Source organism: Genypterus blacodes, unplaced genomic scaffold, assembly GCF_046128005.1.
Source record: "Genypterus blacodes isolate CSIRO-AG114 ecotype Tasmania unplaced genomic scaffold, CSIRO-AGI_Gbla_v1 ptg000085l_1, whole genome shotgun sequence".
Classification (NCBI taxonomy): Eukaryota; Metazoa; Chordata; class Actinopteri; order Ophidiiformes; family Ophidiidae; genus Genypterus; species Genypterus blacodes.
This window is the reverse complement of record NW_027466890.1, coordinates 1,841,983-1,864,905: the sequence shown is the minus strand read 5'-3', so window position 1 is coordinate 1,864,905 and position 22,923 is coordinate 1,841,983. Positions and strand designations below refer to the sequence as shown.

The following is a 22,923-nucleotide window of genomic DNA, read 5'->3' as shown; positions in this document are numbered from 1 at the left end:
TGAAACCCAGACACGTTTCAAAGTGCTACAGAGCGCAAAAATACCTTTATTAACCTTAACATTTGTCTGTATTACTTTTCATCTGGTTATTTTTACGAGTAATTCTGACACAATGGGAAACGTTTCTCAAACAAAAGGGGAAATCTGAACAGCACAATCTGGTGATCTAGAAAAGAACTTCATAACAAATGGAAAAACAACAAAAGAACATTGGATGAAAATATGTTAATCAAAACAAATCACATCATTAATGTAAGATGACAAAGGAGTAAATTGAATATAGTTGGGTTTGATTTCTCAATTTAGATGAAAGTTTATTTGTTTGCAGAAGCGGCCAATACAAATGATCAGAGTGTGAATCCAAGGTCTCTCTTCAATCAGAAATGCATTTCATGAAAGCTAATCAGAAAATTAGTTCTCCACACACACACACACACACACACACACACACACACACACACACACACACACACACACACACACACACACACACACACACACACACACACACACACACACACACACACACACACACACACACACACACACACACACACACACACCTCATAAATACAGTCAATCTGATATACAAATATTTGGATAGATTTTATTTTAGCAACATTTAAAACTGAATCCTGATGTCCTGAAGACCACGCCTTGGTACTTTCAAAATTCCTCTAACGCAGCGGAGAGACCCTGGCACTTCTGAACAGGTTACTGATGGGCAGGATGTCTAAATAAATATGTGAAACCAAAGCATCCTAACACCGCTCAACCTCTCCAAACTACTTCACCTGTGGAGCTGTGAAGCCCCCCGACTGATGGCCCATGACGTCGTTCCTCTTTAGCAGAGGAGCGAGGGTAAGCGAGCGACACGGCAGACGACACACAACGGGACAAAATTCATCCTCGCACTAATTCTATCTTCAGTCGACAAGAGGAACACTGAAGATGCGCATGTGCATGTACAGGTGTGCACGACGTGAAACTTAATGGCGCCACTTGTCACACATACCCACAAATCAGAATCAAACACGGACATTTGGGCTCTGGGCTCAACAAAAAGGAATCTTAAAGAGGGCCTGGCAAGAACATTCTCCATTTGATTTAAGTTCAGGAAAAGCTGAAATTAATGGCCAAAGACGGTCTACGTGATCAAAATATTTACCACACGGACTACCTGTCAGTTGTACATGAATCAAATGAATGTGTACAACTTTGCATTATGCGTTGAAACCCATGATATTGTTTGTTGTCTGCAGGAATCAGCCCTTTGATGACGCACGATTGTTAAAAATATACAAATGAAAATGACTGAATGAAAGGAAAAGTGGTTTAGCTGTTTGACATTGATGATGGAAACTGGGATTATGTTCTCAGGTGTGGCCAGAAAAGGAAGCGTCCTTCAGCGGAGAGCAGTAAGTCTATGTGCTTCAGTTCATTCCTGGTAAGGACGTCGCTCACTTCAACAGGTCTGAGAACGATCTCTCTTTGTTGGATGATTGCTTACTTCATTACTGGGTACTGCCGCTGACCCCCCAGACGACCCGAGCGGATTCCACCTCCTGATGGCGCACTGGTCTGGGAAAACAATAGAAGGGGATGATTACTGGGTTTGGGGCCGTAAATATTGATTTTTGATTCCTGCAATGTCCTATAAGGCTTCTACAGACTTATATTACTGCAATCCCCAACCAAAGATGTCGCCATGAAACAGCCCAAAAACAGCTTTTAGGAGCTTTCAATAAAACTCACCTGTGCAAACTGTGCAGGGTTATAAAAGGTGATGCCCCCTGTGGGTGCAGGTCCCTGGGCAGGATGACTCTGCAAAGGACAATCAGAGTTACTACAGCGTCTTCATGAAGTAGTGTGTTACTGTTGGCAGACACGGCGCTGGCTTCCAGGAACACCTTGCTCGTGAGGTACAAAATAGGATGTAGCATTTCCAAATCAAAATGTTTTGGTGTGACGTTGTACAACATATCATCTAGACGCCGAAGAAAAAGTGAGGGCAGTGATGGCAAAATGACAGAGATCCACAGGGAGGCAGCATTACACTTGTTTTGTTAACCATGCAAAGCGTTAATGACTGGTTAATGAGGCTGTGTGCCCGTGTGAAAACAGGCAAGGAGGTCATCCTGCTACAGTCTCCAGCATGCTTCACTCTGATCTGTGACTGATCGGTGCCCCACTGACTTTCAGGTACCAGGATTTACAAAATCACACTTTTATTTCAGTCACTATGAGCAAATCTGCAATTTGTTGACCAATACACGAGTTTGGGTGTCTAAACCAGACACAGAGTTAAGTCATGTTGATGCTGGAGAGAGCAAGCAGGGCTGCAGGCAAGCAGGTGGGGTTGAGGGAGCGGCGGGCGGGCGGGCGGGGGCGGGCGGGGAGGGTTCTAGGGTGCACATGGTGAAAGCGTGCGGTTAGTGATGTAATGAGCTAGTTGGGACTGTGGAGGGCAGGGTTGGTGTGAGGGCGGAATGTGGGGTGTTTGAGACCCAGCTAGAGGTACCTGGTTTAAATGCTGACTCACTTCGCGTGATAAAGAACTCATTGAGCTAGAACGTGAGAGCTTAAGACAGCGGGGGAGGGGAGGGGGGACAAACAGAAACCAAACATTGGACACAAACAGAAACCACAAAACCCAGATTAATTATTTCCCATGCTCCAGATTACATTTGCCTCCAATATTCAAGAAGTTCAGAATTACAACAAGTAAATCAGCGTTAGAAAATGATGATCCTAGGAAAGACTGACATGGAGAGAATTAGACTATCAAAGCAAATGGAACTGGGATTTTATATTTTGACAAGCTGCACATGAGCGCGCACACACACACACACACACACACACACACACACACACACACACACACACACACACACACACACACACACACACACACACACACACACACACACACACACACACACACACACACACACACACACACACACACACACACACACACACACACACGCGCGCAAGCACAATGCGTGCACTGGCTGTTAGGTGTGGAGCCTCATGTTTCAGTGGTGGCGTGATGGTACTATGATAGCTACAGGAGCGGAGCACTGTGATGGCAGCTGTTGACCTTACCTCCCCTGACTGTGACCCATCCGGCACTGGGGGACCCTCAGGGGCAGGTGGTAACAAGGTTGGGTTGAACATCTGGATGGATTAAAGTAGGATGAAACAGAAATGGTTTAATGCCACAATTCAGCTTAACTTTACAGAAATAATGACATTCTAAATAATATCAAATAACAAATAAAAGAGTACTGCAATACCTGTTGTGCAGCGCCAGTGTTTGCTGAACTTTGATCAATTCCTCCCTCACTGCCCTCTTGTGGCGACTGATCATCAGGAACTGCGGCAGATAGAATGCATCATTTGTTTAACTATGTTTTCTTGCAGACAATGCGACCGGTTAAGTAGGTCACTAAGCTCAATAAAATCCCTCAAATACCTGCATAGTTAATACCATTAAATTAGGAGGGAAATTATGTTTCTATCATCTCAAGTTAACTGACCTTTAATTGTTTTATTCATTAGCAGTACAGGGCACAGTGCAATACATTACAGCCGTGTCGTGACATCGTTTAGTTCGATTCATTCCGTGGGACAAACCTGAGCTGGGCACAAACAGGTTGGCAGGCATGGGCATTGGTGCCAGAGGGGCAAAGATGTCGGCGGGTGCTGGGGCTAAGCCGCCTGCTTTAGCACCTCCACTGGGGTTCAAGACATCCACATATCTGCTCTTGGTGCCTGAGAACAAAGAAAACACATCTGAGCGACAAAAAGCTGATGTTTCCTTGATTGTTAAGGTAGACATTTGTTTCATGAAGCCACAGCGAATAATCTTTATCTCACCAGCCCTTCTGGAGAACATGTTGACAGGAGGACCACCACCACTGGGGGGCGCTGCAGGCCCTCCAGGGCCGAGCATCGGTGGCATCTTGGGGAAGCCAGAGGGAGGTGGTGGAGGGGGTTTCCTCTGACAGGGGAAATCATAACATCAATGTGTTCATCTATAATGTTTATGGACTTGTTCAATTTAGAGAAAGGATTCCCTTAAGGGTTTGTTCTGTAAAATGTTTACATACCTCCTCTTCAGGCTCATGGAGGTCGATCCATCGCTGCTTCTGATCATCCCAAACAATCTTGCAATAAAAGATATTTGAAGTAAGACCATTGCATTAATGATATGGTAGAACTGTAAAGATAATAGCAGTAACTTACAGATTTGTGTTTGTCATCGGGCAAGTGTGCTTCACTCTTCCCATTCCTATTGAATAAGTTCCACCAGCGACGACCACCACTCTGCTTGGAAGAAAGGAAAAATGCACTGAACACCTGTGAACAGTTTTGCAGAGGACATGTTGGATCTGGATGCATGTGTGCATATGAACCTTTTTAGGGGAGTCCCTCTTGGGCCTTTTGGGCTCCTCTTTACGGGGCTGTTCAGGAATGGAGGGTGGAGGGGGAGAAACCTGTTTGATAGAACTACTGCGCTCTCTTCCTCCCGAGTGAGTGGAACTTTCAGAAGGGGTACAAGAATGACGTCCTGAAGGCTAAAGAGAACATAAACACTGATCAGAATATGGATTTGCCTTCAGAATATTCAGGGTCTCCTGTTGGAATATAATCGCAGAGACCATCGGCTTTATCAAGATCAACAGATCAGCAGTGAAAAGCAGTACTGATACAAGCAACCTCTGGATAGATACAACTGAAGTCAACAACAGTAAAATCACCCGTTATGTACAAAAACGTACCATGTGCATTGAAGACTGTGAAGTAGTTCTTGATCTCCTCCCAGGACCCTGTAGTACCAGGATGTATATAACAGAAAAAGCACATACACTAAATCTGTACAGATGGCACGCAACTACTAAAAAAGCATGTCAGGCCTTTACACGGATATTCACAGACAGATACTGACCATTTGAGCCATTTGGTCGTAGAGGTCCTTCTGAGGTGTCATAGAGCTTTTGCGGGGGGAGGCCGACATTGGTGGAACGCTGTGCATCTCTTGCAGGGGCTGGAAGGGCTGCTCTACCCCCGGCATACGCCCGGGCGAGGGGGGCATGTGTGGAGGCATCTGGGGCGGTGGGTGATTCATCTGCATAGGTCGGTGCTGTGGTCCCAGAGGGGGCATGTGAGACGACACCTGGCTCATGTGAGGAGGTGGGGCACCGGGCTGTGGCGGCGCTCCCGGATACATGTCGGACTGCTCGGGCTGAGGCTGGAAAGGAGGTGGGGCGAAACCGGAATCGTGCAGAGGGTAGCCCATGACTGGCATCTGGCCTGGGGGTCCCAGCGCACTTGGGGTAACTGGGTAGAACAGGGGCACGTCGCCAGGCATGGGCTGCGGCGGGGCCATCCCGTCTTGGAGAACGGTGGTGGGCGCTGGCCGACACAAGAGAAGTGAGATCAGATTGAACTATCGGATCTGGCTGGTTAAAAAATAAAATATAATACAACTCCACACACATACACACACACCCACCCACACACACACACACCCACACACACACACCTGGAGGCACCAGTTGCACCCCCTGTGGTGGAGGCCCGGGAAGTAATGAATTCATCAGTGGGTTGTCAGGCGCTGGGCCATCCATGTCCAGTGGCATGTTGTAAGGTTCAACTGGACTATGGCGGTCCAGGTCAGAGCTCGGGCTGCTGCAGGTGAATTGTGTGGGAGTTGCTCTGTCTGAATTGTACGTGATCACACCCGTCTGACGGAGGAATGGAATCAAAAACAAGACAATGGAAACTTCAATGGAAAGTCCATACTGAAAAAAGCTCTGCTCTACTCAACAGCATTCAAGCCACATATGATACACAGAAAACACTCCTAACTGCCTAAATTATATTTAAAATATGAGTTATACCTGTTTGGTTATAAAAAAATAAGTCTGCTTGGGAAGTTTGAAATATAGATACTACAAAGTTCCTCCTCCTCACCCTAAACTGTCCATCCAGCTGTCTGAGGTGGATCAGCCATTCAGGTTCATTGAACAACTCCTGCTCTGGCCTCTCCTTTAGTTGGGGGTCGAAGAAGCGCAGCTTTTCTGACATCTGGAAAAACAAACGCCACCAAAATTAGAAGTGTTATCGTGTAAATGACAAAACTGTTATAACAGTACATGTGGAAAGGTATGAATACGTATGAATAGGGAGTGGTAGAGGTATTGAGCATCCTAATTAGTCTCTACATACCTGTACAAGTTGGCTTATTAAAACAGGGGAGTAATAGGAGGGCTGTGTGAGGACAGTCTTGGATATGACTTCACAGTAGTGGAAAGCCTGGGCACTCAGGCCTGCTTCAGCCAGACGACATGCATAGATCAATTTGAACACCTAATGAGGGAAAATAAATAAACACAGCATTATTTCCCACTGCCTCTCAGGAAGTGACACAACACACAATTGATATCACTAGGCTATGGATTCAAAACTCGGGGCATCATTTATAAAACCTTGCATTGAATCCAGACTAAAACATTGGGTTTATTCAAGTTGACGGTGTGGAACAACTGCAAGAAGAATCAAACATGTTTGCTCAATAAATACTGCAAACTAACCTGGAAGTTGGGCAGTGAGCAGTGCTGGGAACCCAGCGACTGAGCGTACTCGTAGGCCTCCGTCCTCTGGATTGCTTCATTGGTTGCAAATTGGTAGAATGACAAACTGAAAAGAGGAGACGGAGATATGTTGAGATCATTTTTTACAAAGGGCTCTTCACAGCTGTAAATGTGTTCGCGGGCTCTGTGTCTAACCCGTGGTTGGAGCCAATCAGAACCATCTTGGTGCTCTTCTTTGTGAACACTCCCAGTCCAACTTGGGCCATCAAATAGCAGAAGTGTGCAGCATCAGTCAGTCCCTTTGAAGCTGCCATGACACAAAGACATTGGCAGAACAGAACAGAGAGTGTGAAGCGATTCATTTGGCCGGTCAGCGAACACAAAAGTGATTAACAGGAGAGCAATCCCTCCCTGTCTTATGTGCTATAGTCTTTTTAAAGAAATCCTACCTAGAGTGTCTCCCATGGTGGTGATTGTGCGAGTATCCAGGTCGAGGGTGTACGTGAGGTTGGACAGCACCATGGCCAGGTGGGGTCGCCAGTCTCCCCACTTCTCCTCTCCACAGTTCTAGATATGGATAGAAAATATCACAACATACATACAGTGCTAAAAATACTACTTTGAGATTAATGCAAAAGAGTTCAAGTTAAAGTTAAAACAAGCTAAGCTAAGTAAGGTAGGTAAGCTAAAGTAGCACTTACGGTGGCTGACGCTGGCATCCGCCCAGACATGAGCTGGTACACTGTCTGCAGAGGGTCATTGATGGGCAAACTATTGGCAAACCTAAGCAACAAAGGCAGGCAGGGAACAAGTTACGATCCATTCTCTTCTATGAATGTGGAAATGTATAGAATAGAATAAAAGTGTACCAAAGTTTACAACATTCTATGCCACTGTACCTTACCTAGTCATGACACGTGCATGAGTCCTGTTGTCCATCTTACTGGCCAACAGCAGGGCGTGGCCCCAGAGGCCTCCCTTCATTGCCGCTTCAAGTGCATCCTTTTTAAAGTAAAAGACATTTCATATTTCAATATAAGACGCCAGTGGAATGAATTGACTCCATTAGGGTGGATTAAGACATTTCTTACCTTCTTACGGCCAAACAGCAGCAGCTCGCGGAAGCGTTCAGTTTCCTTGCCAAGGTTCTCCGGGACAGCCATGACAGTGTCAGACAGAAGGGATAGCGGTCCTGCTCCAAAGTCTTCCTCAGCTTGTGCCAGCGGCTCATTGTTAAAATCTATCAAGTTGGTTTCATTAGGACTCTTGCCTGGTAGCCACACAGAGCGATGTTCCTTCAGCAACAGGTCAGCAATGTCTGTGCCTACAACGGTCTTAAGATATAGCGTGCGAGAGTGAGAAAATCAGCGGCGGGAATGGGATTTCATATTTGTTTCCAAAGTCTCATAAACAGCATCAGATATTTCACAATCTTACCCCATTCTGCCTACACAGCAGCACAATGAAGTCCCAAATTAGGCGGGCAGAGTCCTTGTCCAAAAGGTTGCTGTCCCGTGAACACTCCAAGGCTTTGTTCTGGGAGAACTTAATCACGTCAACCTTGTGGGTGTCCTCCCTGATGGACAGGACACAGGATGTGAGAGAGCTGAACACACTGCCAACCTATGATACCTACCATTGACAGACAATGTAAAGCAGCAAAACAACGGGGCTTTTGTATGGCTTTATCTATTAAATGGGACTGGAAGGAGGACAACATGACCAACTGGTAGGTTAAAGGGCTAGAAGCACTTACTTAACAAGAGGTCCAGGGAAGGCTCGCAGTTCTGCCTGATCTGACATGTTCTGCAGCATTGTCTGCAGAGAGAGGGATTATTAGTTATGAAGTTTTTTTAAGGTGTGTGTGACCCAACCCACTCTGCTGGGGTTGCATCCTGGTTTGTGCTTGCGTTGTCTTGTCAGGAGATGAGTCAGCAGAGTGGTGGTAGTGGTGATTGCCTAGTGGAGAAGGAGGCTGGGAGACTATCTAACCGGGCCCCCTCTCTCTCTCTCTCTCTCTCTCTCTCTCTCTCTCTCTCTCTCTCTCTCTCTCTCTCTCTCTCTCTCTCTCTCTCTCTCTCTCCTCTCTCTCTCTCTCTCTCTCTCTCTCTCTCTCTCTCTCTCTCTCTCTCTCTCTCTCTCTCTCTCTCTCTCTCTCTCTCTCTCTCTCTCTCTCTCTCTCTCTCTCTCTCTCTCTCTCTCTCTCTCTCTCTCTATCTCTATCTCTCTCTCTATCTCTATCTCTCTCTCTATCCCCAGGGGCACTTGGTTTGGTTTGCTGATTCAGTGTTTTAGATTAATAAAATATTAACTTTGACTGCAACCTTGTGTCTTTCTTCCTCCTTTATCTGAAATCGGTTCATGACAGGTGCCATATTGAACTGATAGGGTTGCAAGGAATACCATATTTACCGCTTTTAACATTTTATTTTCTTTATGATGACTATAGGTAATGCCCTGTAAAGCCTAATGTAGCCCCTACAACATTCCCAACACTTCAGAATATAATTTATTAACCTTTGTATCCCTGGCTTGCTGGGAGCAAAAGCAGCAGCTAAATTACAAAAATGCACACACGACTCAGCACACTATACTGTTGAAATTTAACCTGTGAAAAATGTACCTCCATGTTGTAGATATCAACAAGAGCTGGCTGTCCAGCTGAAGGGAGATTGGGCAGAATTTGGACAAGATGACCAGCAGGTCCAAAGCGGGCACAACGATGTGGCATCGTGAACTTCTCAGGGGTTGCAGGACGAGGAGGTGCTGTTTATAAGAAAATACAAAAACGACGAGTTATAGAAAAGCAGCCGGATAATTACTGCATAGTAGTTCAACGCTGGCAATGAATCTGTTGCCACTTTATGCGAGTATGAACCATCACTCGTTAAAAACTCTCTTTATATTTAGGATTGTGTCCTTACGCTGGTCAGAGGCAATCCAGGTGCTGTCCGCTGTGTACTCAGAGGGATAGAGGTACTGGCCGTAGTTTTGGGAAGCGTCAGTCTGGTCTGGGAACTGTCCATACGAGTAGTCCACAGCCAGAGTGGACGCTGTGTTGTCATATACCGCAGACACTAAGTCGGGCTGGCTCCTGTACACCTGGCTCTGCACAGTGGACAAGCAGGACATATAAAAGGACATATAAATAACATGCACACAGATGTCCAGATGGGCAAGAAAAGCTTAAATACACTATGACGTTTGCCAGTTGTTAGATCTATCCTGTCCTATCTAACACCCACAAACAGCAGTGCGTTATAATCTTGGACATAAATTGGGCCAACCAACACTAACACTTCAAAACACATCCGCATACAGGAACCATCCACACATCTACCTGTTGGGACCTAGAGCTAAAGCTGCTCCGTCTGCTGTGGTGGCTCTGGGAGCTGTGCACGCTGTGGGCCGACTGCTCACTGTGGACACTGCGACGGTCAAAGTCGTCTGCGTACATTTCGCTGCGCCGCCGATGTTCATCATCGAAACTGGTGTCGTAACCAGGATAGTACCGCCACTGGTCATCATAGCCTTCTTTCCTGTACGCGGATTGGGCAACACAATATACATTTCAATGTGGCAAACTGCCTGTTGCACATTTTTTATGCAAATACAGAAATATGGACCAGGGATATTTTATAAAGCATGTAGTCTATAAAGTAGACCATTAAGTATGTAATTTATTCTTATAAATTAACAAATGTTCCACTGTGTGTGTGTAAATAGTTTACCTTGCAGGATACGCTGGTTGGTTATAGTAGTTGTCTCTGGCTCTATAGTTTTCATCATAATTATTATACCAGTATGACGGATCGTAGTATCCTCTGTATCGAGGGTCATATGCTCCAGAATTGTAACCTTTCCCATCAGACATGTGCAGAGGAACAGAAGAAAGGAATTAAAATACACAAAGGTAAAAATGTTCAATGAAGAAATTCTATTCCGGCAGTAATAAGCGATAAGAGCATTTACAGTGGAGGAAATATGTATTTGATCCCTTGCAGATTTTCTAAGTTTGCCCACTAACAAAGTTATACATTGAATTGCATTTGAGTGAGGGAAATAAGTAATCCATCCCCTAGCAAAACATGACTAAGTACTTGGTGGAGAAACCCTTGTTGGCAAGCACAGAGGTCAGACCTTTCTTGTGGTTGGTCACAAGGTTTGCGCACATCTCAGGAGGGATTTTGGTCCGCTCCTCTTTGGAAGGAGTTTTGTCATTGTGGTGCTGGAAGACCCATCCACGTCAGCATTTCTCTTCCCCCAAACACAGCAAGTCGAGTTGATGCCAAAAAGCTAGATTTTGTTCTCATCTGACCCCATCACCTTCTCCCAAGCCTCCTCTGAATCATCCAGGTGTTCAATGGCAAACTTCAGACATGTGCCTTCTGCCTTCTGTGCCGTGCGGGTGCTGCAGGATTTTTGTTTGTGTTGTTTCCTTCTCGCCAAGCTGCTTGCCGATGGTCTTGCAGCCCATTCCGGTCTTGTAGCCCATTCCAGCCTTGTGCAGGTCTACAATTTTGTCCCTGACCTCCTTAGACAAGCTCTTTGGTCTTACCCATGGCGTAGAGGTTGGAATCTGATTGATTGATTCGGTGGACAGGTGTCTTTTATACAGGTAACGAGTTGAGTACTTTCTTTAGGCGATCTGTGGGAGCCACAATTCTTGCCCGTTGGTAGGGGATCAAATACTTTTCCCTCACTCAAATGTAAATCAATGCATAATTTTTATATGATGTGATTTTCTGGATTCGTTTTTTCTCACTGTTAACATAAACCTACCATAAAGATTATAGACCGTTCATTTCTTTGTTAGTGGGCGAACTTAGAAAATCTGCAAGGAATCGAATACTTATTTCCTTTCCAAGACTTAAAACAAAGATTTAAACTACTATGGCTCCTACCTGCTTGATCATAGTGCTTGGCGTACTCTGCGTAATAGTCACTATAGGCACTTCGGTTCGCTCTCTGGTAGTCCTCAGGATAACCTTGCCTAAATGGAAAAAGCAAAAAGAGGTAAGAAAGAGATTTACAGTCCAAGTGCAAGATGTGTCTGAAGTTGTTGCCGAGTGACAACAAGAAAATAAAGGTTGTTCTATGCACATTGTGTGTGTTTGTTTGTCATATAGATCTATTTCATCTTTATGTATATAAATAAAAGAGTTTGATGAATGAAAAAAGACAATTTAAAGCAAACTTCAGTACTATCAGACCATAGTTTGTAGATTATACTAATCTATATTCCCATAAAGCTTTAAATTCATATTTCTGTCCCATATGAAGGAAACCCATAGAGTGGCACAGTAATCCATTTTTCCTGAACTACTCCTAAATCCTTTAACATGAGAAATATGGTTCAAAACAGCAATCAACAATACAACAGGAATGCAAACAATGCTGCCAGCCTGAGTCACAGTTCCACCGACCTGGATGAGGGTCTGTCAGAGTACTGACTGGTCCTTGAGCTGGGTCGCTCCGGCTGAGGCTCTCTGTACTGGTAGTTTGGATCACGATAGGCGGGATTAGAGCCATCATATCGCCCATACCAAGGATCTGCTCTGTTTCTATAAGAGCCATCGTAAGCTTCAATAAGAGATTTTATATCCGTTGCTTTGGCCAACACCACACATATATCCTATATCAGAATTGATTTTGTGATGTTTTCAAAATAAATGTCAAATAAATACATTGACCAACTAGTGTAGAAAAAAGTATTTTACATACATAATATTGCTGTGCTCTCGGGTCCCCAGGTGGAGGTGGATACTGGCCAGGAGGATAAGGTGCTCTGCTGTCTGGGTATTCTCCATAGCTACCTCTGTAGTAGCCTCCATACATCTGTCCTGGCACTGGAGGAGGAGGCCCATAGTTCTGCTGGCTGCCAGCCGAGGACGGTGGTCGAGGTGGCTCTGCAGAAGCTGGATGGGGAGCTCCTGGAGGCATTGGCCCAGGAGGCCCGGGAGGGAATGCAGCAGCAGAGGAGGGGACATTGTCTCCAGCAGGACCCTGTACTGCAGGTGGATACTGGCCATGTGAATTTTGCACTCCACTAGCCAGAGTAGACTGAGGAACATTCTGACCCTGATGTGCAGGCAGAGAATCTGATGACTTAGAGGCCTCTGGTGGTGGCCGTTGGGTGTTCGGAACTGTTTGGGAGACTGCAGGCGGTGCCTGTGGGGTTGACAAAGCAGCTGGGGTGTGGACAGAGGCGTCCACTTCCACTCTTCCCCCCTGTCGAGCATCTTTGGTGACCTGTAGATAAAATCCAGGGGCATTACTAGACTGTGGAGACTCGTGTAGAGGAGGAGGATAGCCAGGTGCTTGGTTTTGGGTTTGTGATTGGTGCATAGAAAAATCAAGCAGTTCAAAATTAGATGGCTGATTTTGATTAGAGATGGGAGCAGCGACAAGAGGAGACGGTGCATTGAGGAGAGCAGAGTGACTGTCGCCACTCACTGACTGGCCCCTTGAAAGAGGAGGGCGGACTGGCTGAGACTGCAGTGGAGCCGTGTACCCTGCTGTCGGCCCCTCTACCTTTTCTCGTGTAAGATTAAGCGGGACCAGGCTAGAAGCTGAAGAACTGAAGCCCACTGATCCAGGTGTAAACAAAGGATGCGGATTAGCAGTTACTACAGAAGGCTGGGAGATACTGGCACTGTGCCCCTGTGGTCTCACAGCTGGTGTACTGGGGGGAATCACACTGTAATTTGATACAGGTGGGGCAATCAAAACAGGTTGGTGCAGCGAATCAGACACCAGGAGAGAAGCGTAGCCCGGGTTGGCTTGAGAGTCGGTCTCTCTCTCACTCACCGTTGGTGGATTTTCCAGGTTCTCTGAATGTTGCTGAGAGGTTTGCTGGACTCTCTGTGGGGGCTGTAGGTCCAGAGGTGCATCTTCAGGAGGTTGGATTACATCAGCACTGGGCTCTCGTAAAGGGGCTAGAAGTGATGGAGAAGCAGGAGCAAGAAGAATGTTAGCTCCCAAGCTGGCCGGATCATGCTGAGCCCAGAGAGTAGTTGCGGGGCTCTCACAGGGCCGATTGGCCCCGTGAGCGCGAGATGAAGGTCGTGAAAGAGGATGAACCAGGGGGTTGATCACGTGAGGAGCCCCAACTCCAGCCAGAGCCGGCAGAGGGGGCCCTGGACCATAAATATTTTCTATATTATCTGGTGGCTGTTCCAAGTTGCCAGGTACAGAATCTGAACCCCCTTCTGCTACCATTTTTGCCTTATCAAATTCAACAGGACGAACCCCAACCCCGTGTGAGCGTACGGGTTCAAAGGAGCTATTTGCACTGGCCTGGAAAATACCAGTCGGCTTGGGGGGGCTAGGTGTGGGGGCCCACATCTGCTCTGGGGAGCTTTGTGGAGCACCCACGTCAATTCCTGGGGCAGTGTCAATCTGCTCAAAGTAGCCTCCAGTTGCAGCTGAAAAGTTTAAATCATCGGCGGGACGCGGGCTTTCCTGCTGAATGAAAGTGCTTAATACTCCTTGGTGCCTCCGTGAGCCAGTTCCACTTCCATGGCTCATATTGCTATAGCTAGATGACACGCTGGCAGATCTCATTGGTCTTGCAATAGTATCTGGAGTCTCCAGATTTGGCCCTGTTTCAAAGTGGTCTACTCCATGGGATGCAGTAGCAGTAGGGCTGTGGGTTTCACAAGGTAACACTTCCTGGTTCTGGACACACTCAGAGTTCTCAACATGGTCACAATGAGCATCAGCACGTTTTTGGCTGTTTCCAGGTGAAGAATGGTTGCCATCATTCATGTAAGGCAGGTGTGATTGGTCTTGCACAGAAGCTCCTTGGTAATCCAGAGGGACATCTGAATGGCTACTCTGGGCTTGGGGAGCTAACTGCAAGTTGCTTTGAAGTTGGAAGGATCCAGGAATACCATTGACAGCCTTCTTTCCCTCTCCAGCCAGTGTTTCCTCATTTTCCACATCGCTGTCTTTAAAGAACATTGAGAGAGTACTAGACTCCTGAGAGTACGGCGCTGGCACTGAGGGCGAACCAAACACACGCCCTGGCCCAGTGGCGGAAACTTGAGATCCATGTTGAGGATCAGGTTGAAACTGGGAAGACCCTAGACCACTTCCCATTTGATGGTAGCCGGAGTCCTGTGGGGGTTGGCTGAACCATGGGTCGTGGGGGGCGACGCTCTGACTGAAGTAGCTCTGAGTTTGGAAGTGTGAATTATACAGCTGAGGTGCATTGGAATCGGGCCTTTGAGAGCTAGGGGTCATTATTTGGTTTGGAGTCACCTGTGCCTGTGGGTGACTTGGTTGTGTTGGAGGATTGGGGGTGTTGTGGTGGGGTGACGGTACATGAGAAGGGTATGTCTGGGACTGTTGAGGTATATTAAAAGGCTGCAGTGGAGGGTCACTAGTTGGCTGGAAGTAGTTCTGAACTGAAGGAGGGCGACTACCATGATCGGGGGCCCACTGGGAGGAGATGGGAGGCACTGGCTGGAAGGGCACAGGCTGGAAGGGCACAGGCTGGGGAGAAGGTCCTCCATGGTGTTCCTGGCTAAAGGGGGTCTGACTCGGCCCTGGACCAAAGGTTACAGGTGGTGGTCCTGTGGCCATGCACGATGCCTGTTCTCTTGAATTAAAATAGGCCTGTTCGGTGTGTGACGACGCATATCCTGTGGAGCTTTGTGGGATTTGTGCTGGAGAAACTGCAGGGGATGCTATGCTGTGAGGGTTGAACAGGGTCACCCCAGGCAGAGAAGGTGGTGGAGGAGCGGCTGCTGCACCCTCTAGTGACAGGTGTTGCGGGGGCAACGCCGGGCCAGCCTGAGGGTACATGCTGTTTGACGGAGCTTGCATGGGTGGAGGGTTGCTGTTGGGTACTGTCGGGAAACCACCTGCGGGCACAGGAGCTCTCCCAAAAGCAAAGGGGTCCGTCATTGGTAGGGGATTGGATGGAGGTCCCATTGCAGCAGGTGCGGCGGCTGTATGCTTGTGCGGCCGGGTCCTGCGGAACATATTGGGGCCTGCTCCAGGTGGAGGCGGGCCAGAGGCTCCCGGAGGTCCAGTCCGAGGAGGGGGCTGCATGGCTGACGAGCTAACAGGATCAAGGACCGAGTCACTAATGACGTCAGTGGAGATTCAACTCAGGCGTGACTGCGTAGAGAAAGAGGGAAGAATAAGCAGGATTGCGGTTAATAAAAGAAAGGGCTCCTTGATGAACCTCACCACACCTTTATTTGTGTATGGTTTTATGTTCCCACGTGTTCCACCAGCACACGTGGCAATTCCAACATGAGCTCTACATAAATACATGTGTACGGTGCAGATTTACATTACAAGAACAACAATGTCAGGATTGTATTATTTAAACAAACCTCTATCAAACTGAATCACTAACTTTTTATTTGCGCCAAGTGACATATGATGACTGCAACCATCATTCAAACACTAGAAAACATATTCACACAATCTTATACTGAAAAATTGAACATTATACATTTAACTTATTTTCAATAGTGACATATAACATATTCGTTCTCTAGTAAGCGAGCAGAACGAATTGAGTATCTAAAAGACTAATGAAGAACCTGAAACTTCAGACTCCCTGCCCAGGTTATACTATCTGTCACAAAGTGTGTATCGGTTAGTGAGCACCAAGGGTGAACTAACACACACTGACATTGAGAAGATGAAATAACAGAAAAGGGGATTAAAAGCAAACTGAGAAATGCGTAGTAACCCTTAGTATCAAGGTCCGATTAGACCATGTTAGCGGTTACCAATTACCGACAGATAACATCAAACAACCTATTAACATTATTGACGCGTTGATGCTTACAAACATCAACATTTGCAGGAGTCTGAGGTTTAATCTGCCATTAAGCGGAGGTATTGCACACTCAGCTTCAGAGCTAACGGGGAATTACAATGTTTTACATGTCCTGAAAGCGTAATACAGCAAATGCTAATATCCGAATACACTTTTAGTGTTGCCAAAGAAAGGACTTTAGAAGACTGTCTGAAAACGAACATCCCACTATTTGTATTAACAACACTGACACGCAAGAAAATAAGCTGTTATACACCGCTGCCCACTTGTGGAGGTTGTTTTAAAAGGTCGAGTTGCTGATCTGCTAACGTTAGCATAACCGCTTAGTTGGCGCTGCTTGCTGGGTAGCTCGCTCGCTAGCTACTGCTAACAGAGGTACAACAGTTTAATCCCTCCAACGTTCACTAAAACAAAACACTCATCTCTCACACTTAACATGGCGATATATATTAAGCGGTAGCCGATGTATTAAAGTTAAAATATATATAAATCATGAATTCTTACAAGTATGCAGGACAGTGAAGCTCACATCCATCCACCATTTTCAATGAACACATCCTACTAGGCTACGTGTACATGTGACGTCACACTGCCAAACAAGTGTTGCGACATCACGTGCCGGATCTTTCTCTTCACTGGATTTCCAATTAATTTATTAATTTCAGTTATGAATATTGTCTTTTTATGCCTCTTCAGTCAGTGATTTATGTTTGTATACATTTTTTTATTAATAATTTGCGATCTCGATTGTACAGCGTTCACAGCTACATCGGCCGGTTGTGTCTATTATTTGTTCAATAAAGTTCGAGATGGCAAGGAAGAGCCAGGATGTATTTTCGTGCCTTTCATGTTCATCTGTCAGAAAAGAAATAAAATACTTGAGTAAATGGTTGTGCAAATTGCATTGTCAGCTGTTTTTTTGACAAAGATAAGCACATAATTAACATCTCATCCAGACTTTATTAGACTTGCTGACGTGGATACTGTGGTGTTAGTGTGAACATTTCTAGTTACAACTGAAATTATCTTTTGTAGACACATTTATGTAACAAAGACTGAAACAAAGAAAAGAAAATTTAATATCTTTCAGTTTCACTATTCACAAAATATGGTTACACAAGCCAAAATAAGCTTACACTGATGAGGATCTTTGCAGTGAAAGACTAAGTAACAAAACCACAAAGCTACAATGACTAATTTTTTGAAATATGAACCAAAATGACTGATTATTACAAATGTTTAGATAATTCGATGATAACTGTCACAAGAATATTAACATATAACTTTCCATTCTTAGTCCTTATCTTGGTGACCTGTAAGAGTCCTGCATGAGTCGGGGGGCAAGGCCATCCATGTCCAGTGGCATGTTGTAAGGCTCAGCTGGGCTGGACTGGTCCAAGTCAGAGCTTGGAATGCTGGTGAAGGAGAAGTGTACAGTCACTCCTGTCCTCCTGTCAGGGATTTCCATTATGGTAAACTTAATTTCAAATCATTACAGTCTGTACTAGAGCTTTAAATAGCTCCTCTTCAGGCTTATTCAGGTCAACCCATCGCTGATTCTGATCATCTTATACAATCTCGCAATGAGAACTACCTGCTTAAATGAAACCTGTAAGAAATGTGAATTAAATATCTGGGAATGTTGCCGTAGAACCATTACTTACAGATTTGTGTTTGCTATCAGCTTCATTTTTATCATTCCGTTGAACAAGAACCTTGCAACTATGACCACCTGGCCCTTTTGGGCTCCTATTTATTGGACTAAGGGAGGGTGGAGGGGGAGAAGCTTGCTTCCCTCCTCTACTCCACTGTCTTCCTCCAGAGTGACTGGAGGGATGTTGTGAAGTTCACAGAAAACATGATCACTCTTAAGAATATGAATTTGGAATATAATCGCAGATACCATCAACTTCATCAAGTTCAACAATGCAGCATCTTTCCTGGTTCCAGTGAGCATAATCCTGATCAGTAAAGATTATAATCAGTTATGTTGTGTTACTAAAGTCAACAACAGTCAAATCATGTTAAGTGCAAGAAAATGTACCATGTGCACTGAGGACTGTGAAGTACTTATCTGTTTGTCTCATCCACTACCAGGAAACACAATCCAATTGATTTTACCACAGAAAGACTTCTGAAAACTTTTGCATGTAGATATTTGTGGAGTTAATGTGTACTTTCATCTAAACTACAAGTGATCATGTTCTCAAAATCTCTCTCTCATTATTAATTTATAACATGCATGTTATTTCTAAATGATTTGCAGAACAATTAGAAATGAGCACTAGGTCATTTCACCGTGCAAACACCACCAGAATACATTTCTTTCATAATAAAACACAATTTTATTTCTTTAACATTAAATGAAGATAACAAAATAAAATAAAGATAGTACAGAGTGGGGAATATAAGTCGAGTAAGTCATTTCGGAGGGACAACTTCGGCGGCAGCACAGGACATTTCATATAGAATTTGTTGTAAATTGTCACTCTCGTCCACCTTTGCAGGAACAGACCTGAAGAAGTTCCTTCATTAAGTTTAGTTCCTCCATTAGAGTCTTGTTGTGGTTTTCCAGGGATGCCACTCGCTCTTCAAGGCCCTTGACGTACTCCTTCTTCAATTGTCTACATTTCCGAGATGCGTATCTGAGGGAGGGATACAAATCTATTGTCAGTCTAAAGCTGATGCAGAGGGGACATATATACAACATGTCTTTGCAAGACTATTGGGCTTTCATGAGGCATCACAGCACAAAACACACCTAAGAGTTAAGCAAAAGTAGTGTCAATCATTCTAATAACTGTCAATAATGGCCATAGATACAGAAATAACTGTCAATCATAATATTTGGATTACTTCACATTGTTCCAGTTTATACTTCAATTGTATCCATGTAAAACCGTTATTTACTCTGTCCAGATTATTTTACAATTGTCAACCATTAAGTCAGTTGTATAGTAGTGAAGTTTTTCTACATGTACAGATCTTTTAACACTAGCACAGGTTTGGATTATTTAATATATTTCCAGTTATCAAACACTTCAATATCCATGTTCGATAGTTATTTATTCTGTCCAGCATATCTATGAACATTATGTGGTTCTTTCTAATGCCCTGAACACCCAATCGCCCATGCAAACTTACTTGTTGTTCTCCCGCACAGCCTGTTTCACCGGGGCTGCCTCACCCATCTCACTGTGACTCTCTCCCGCATGGCTGACGGTCTCGGCCGGTGACTTCGGGTGCTGAATCGAGGAGGCTGCTGTGTGAACGACCAGGCTCTCTCCGGCCACAATCTTTCTCCTCTTTTTATCCATCGTTGACGTGTCAACGGCCTCGCTGTGTTTCGTGTGACCCGTCCAGTCAGGCCAGTGAAACGGTAAGTCGTTATTCCAATTTTCAAACATATCTACACTGCTCGAGTGTCAGTTATGGGCGAGGGGTTCAACGCGCGGCTGCGGGGTTTAAATACAGCAGGTTGTCGTCACTTTCTGATACAAGCGCTGGTTGGCTGGTTTGGATGGTTGCCATGGAAAGCGATGTAAACACTGCAGCACGCCAACTCGCGGCACACCCCCTCCCCCAAAACAGTTACTTTCAGCGAAATAGTGGCACACTTTATAAACGTTATTTCAGTCAATCGTTAACTTAAGTATGACTAAATAATGAAGAAACCATACACCAAACCATACAAGATCTTTAGTTCACACGCCGTAGTTTTGTGAATGTTTTGAATGTAAAGCTTTACAGCGTATAGTAGTCAGATTGTCACAACATGTATGCCTGACTCACATCATTTAGTTAAAATCTTTAATTTAGTCAATTCTATGAATGCGATGTTATTTTTTCTCCAACCAGGCATCATAATTCAGATATCAGTTAAACGGAAAGGGAACTCCTCTCTTAAGTGAAGTGAAAATACATGAAAATGAATAGAAAATGCATCCATTTGAGCTTAATCATTATTCAGAGTTCTATATTAGTAATGGGAGACTATGGTTTCAATATAAAAATCATAAGCGACCAATAATACACAAAGCTAAATTCCAAGGGTTTTTGATTTTTACACTTTCTGTAAGACTTTTCGAACTTAACAGTATCTTTCAAAAATTTTTAACAATTCAGCAGTTCATTTTTCCTAAAATTCGATCAAAAAAGGATTCAGTTTTCTACATTGGTAATGGTTTGTTATTTGCACCTTGGATTAAAACTATGCAGTCAAGGATCATTTGAAGGTTCATTAAGAGAATAAACAGGCCATGGTTATCAAGGACCACCTTCCTCCTTCTCCTCCTCCTCCTCCTTGTTGCTCCCGGTATTAGTCGTCGCTGATGCCTCCTGTCCCATCCCCTTCGTCTTGGTCTGTAAAAACATACCATATAGGCGAATATTACTCTTCTGTCCAGCTGTCAGTTTACCTGGTCCAAATCATCGTCATCGTCCACTCCAAGTTGCCCCGGGTCATCATGGTCCCAGTCCTTTGCCGGCTGCCAGTTGAAGGTGCCGATTGTGTTCTTCTTCTTCTTCTTCTTGCACCTGGCATATCTCTGCTGTATAACTACCCAATCAGCCTGGACCTGGTGAGTCCACTCATGTTTAAGTAGCTTTCATTGGGCCAGTGCCCGTATTTATATCCGAGGAATCACGTCATATTGTCAATATTACACGGGTTTGGACAAGTCGCATTCGTCATTTGCAGAACGTGACGTCACGGCTGCCGCATGGCGTCAGCACGTATAAATACTCATGAACCTGAAGCATATGAGCCAGTTAGTTTGAACAATCCTTATTGAATATTTGATAGAGGGTTGTTTGCCGATTCATCCAATAACGATGGCAGATGTGAAGTTACCATTGCTATAGCGATGAAACAGAAGACTTTTAGTCTGAAATGGTGCAGCATGATGAAATCTCTATGTATGAAATCCACCGATGTCCTCTTTGAACAAAAGCAGCACCAAGCAGGAAGGACAACTCTTTCCATCTTTGGTCAGTAGAGGGCAGTGTTGCACCAAGCCCAATACTGTGTATGCCACTGTGCACAGAAACTTATCAGAACTCAAAGAAAGGTATAGAGACAACTGTGAAAGTATATACAAATATTATACACTTTCCAGGTAATCAGGTTGGCACAGATTTACATCATGCCAGATTTGTACATAAAAGAGTGAATTTAGAGTTAAATAGAATATAGAAGTCTTGTTCATGTCAATACAGATTTAGAAAGAAAGAAAGAAGGAACAACTTTGATGTCTCAGGATTGAGAAATTCATCTTCCAATAAATGTTTTTTTTTACATTTCATGCAGTTACAGTTACATACATGCTACACACATACAAACATTCTTCTCATACACATGTTTCTCACAATGCAAGTTACACTATTGCAAATCACACACATTGAAAGTGTATGTCTATGTTTGGGCCATTTGCTGTTTTTATTCCTGAATTAGTATTTAGGTGTTCGCCCGTCAAAAGTGTTACATTCATAACAAATGATCGTTAGTTATAGTATTCAAGTTGACAGGTTACTTTGTCCACGAAAAAGTAATCGGTTTACTAGGCTGACTGTATTGTTTTGCACCTTTGTTTGGATTATAATCCACAGAAAGGACTGTGACGATCAAAACATTTGACATTGACATTTCTGAGAAACAGAAACAGCATAGCTATATATACAGTGTATGTAGTAGAAAATATGGATAGCATATGCACTAGTAGACCATTTAGAATGAAGTCATTCCTTGGGTGGCACAGTAAGCTTCAAAGTGTACACTGCATTAGGCTCAGGCTTGCATGGAAAACCTGCTGACACACAAAACACAGAGATAACAATACTCACATCTCTCTCTACATTAGTACTGAGGCCTATTACAGAAAGATACCTCAGCAATTCTTTTCTAGTAGCAGTTTGGCTGCTTAGCACATCCAATGTATTTATATTCATCTGTCAGAATGTAAATAAATAAAATACTTGCGTAAAGAGTTGTCCAAATTGCATTGTCAGCAGGTTTTTCCACACTGGTGGTGTCCCCAAGACACACACTTGACATCCCAGAATACAAAACTAACTAGCAACTGGATGTCCATGTTGTGACATGTATTGGTTTGAAGAACAGCAAGCAGTGACTTTGAGGGATGGGTGCATTTGATATTCAAAATGTCTTACCTCCATTACAGCTTTTCATATTGTTTTTCAAAATGATTCCCTCTTGCAATATGAATTAAAATGAGTGATTGATACTAATCCTTGGACAATTCAGTGGTAATAACTGTCCCACATCCCACAATAAAAGTAGAATGTTACCATCTAAGTCAATATAACGTAGAACATGTAACTTCCCATTTCTAGTCCCTCTTATCTTGGTGAGCTGCACAAGTCTCTCAAAACAATGATATCTTGTGAAAAATGAAACCAATATCAACCCCCATTTTAAAAGAGAAGAGCATCCAGCTTTCCAACAACTTAACAATCACCCTAAATGAGCGATACTGGCCCACAGTGTCAGTACATAGT

At 44.4% G+C, this 22,923-nt stretch overlaps 1 protein-coding gene and 1 long non-coding RNA gene across 5 annotated transcripts; both read right to left on the bottom strand.

The window, feature by feature from the left end:
* Positions 1-15: 15 nt before the first annotated feature.
* On the bottom strand, positions 16-16,988 carry sec16a (SEC16 homolog A, endoplasmic reticulum export factor). 4 transcript variants are annotated; one of them, XM_076158625.1, is made up of 32 exons: positions 16,912-16,988; positions 13,413-15,731; positions 12,327-12,854; positions 12,029-12,180; positions 11,507-11,595; positions 10,334-10,460; positions 9,943-10,141; positions 9,527-9,710; positions 9,226-9,368; positions 8,359-8,420; positions 8,040-8,178; positions 7,694-7,936; positions 7,507-7,604; positions 7,304-7,385; positions 7,052-7,169; positions 6,798-6,909; positions 6,603-6,708; positions 6,238-6,378; positions 5,983-6,096; positions 5,552-5,753; positions 4,955-5,421; positions 4,788-4,835; positions 4,422-4,583; positions 4,252-4,335; positions 4,116-4,172; positions 3,883-4,006; positions 3,640-3,777; positions 3,300-3,379; positions 3,109-3,180; positions 2,522-2,581; positions 1,756-1,824; positions 16-1,581 (listed from the first exon to the last, which is right to left on the bottom strand). In XM_076158625.1, exons 2-32 carry the CDS (start codon positions 15,660-15,662, stop codon positions 1,507-1,509), a joined length of 6,525 nt encoding a protein of 2,174 aa, XP_076014740.1. In that variant the 5' UTR covers positions 15,663-15,731; positions 16,912-16,988; the 3' UTR covers positions 16-1,506. The 4 variants fall into 4 exon arrangements, with proteins under 4 accessions (XP_076014740.1, XP_076014737.1, XP_076014738.1 ...); XM_076158622.1 differs by having other exon boundaries at positions 12,327-15,731; XM_076158623.1 differs by having other exon boundaries at positions 4,252-4,332; positions 12,327-15,731.
* A 1,825-nt stretch (positions 16,989-18,813) lies between these two features.
* On the bottom strand, positions 18,814-22,923 carry LOC143007383 (uncharacterized). Its single transcript, XR_012964465.1, has 3 exons — positions 22,576-22,923; positions 19,552-20,769; positions 18,814-19,052 (listed from the first exon to the last, which is right to left on the bottom strand). It is a non-coding gene; the product is annotated as an uncharacterized LOC143007383 (long non-coding RNA).

Coding starts and splice junctions, on each gene's coding strand:
- sec16a (XM_076158622.1), bottom strand. CDS start 15,662: ATGCAGCCCCCTCCTCGGACTGGACCTCCGGGAGCCTCTGGCCCGCCT. Junction 6,910..7,051: donor CACCATGGGAGACACTCTAG/GTAGGATTTCTT, acceptor GTGTCATGGCAG/CTTCAAAGGGACTGACTGAT. Junction 3,380..3,639: donor CCTGTTTGTGCCCAGCTCAG/GTTTGTCCCACG, acceptor TATCTGCCGCAG/TTCCTGATGATCAGTCGCCA.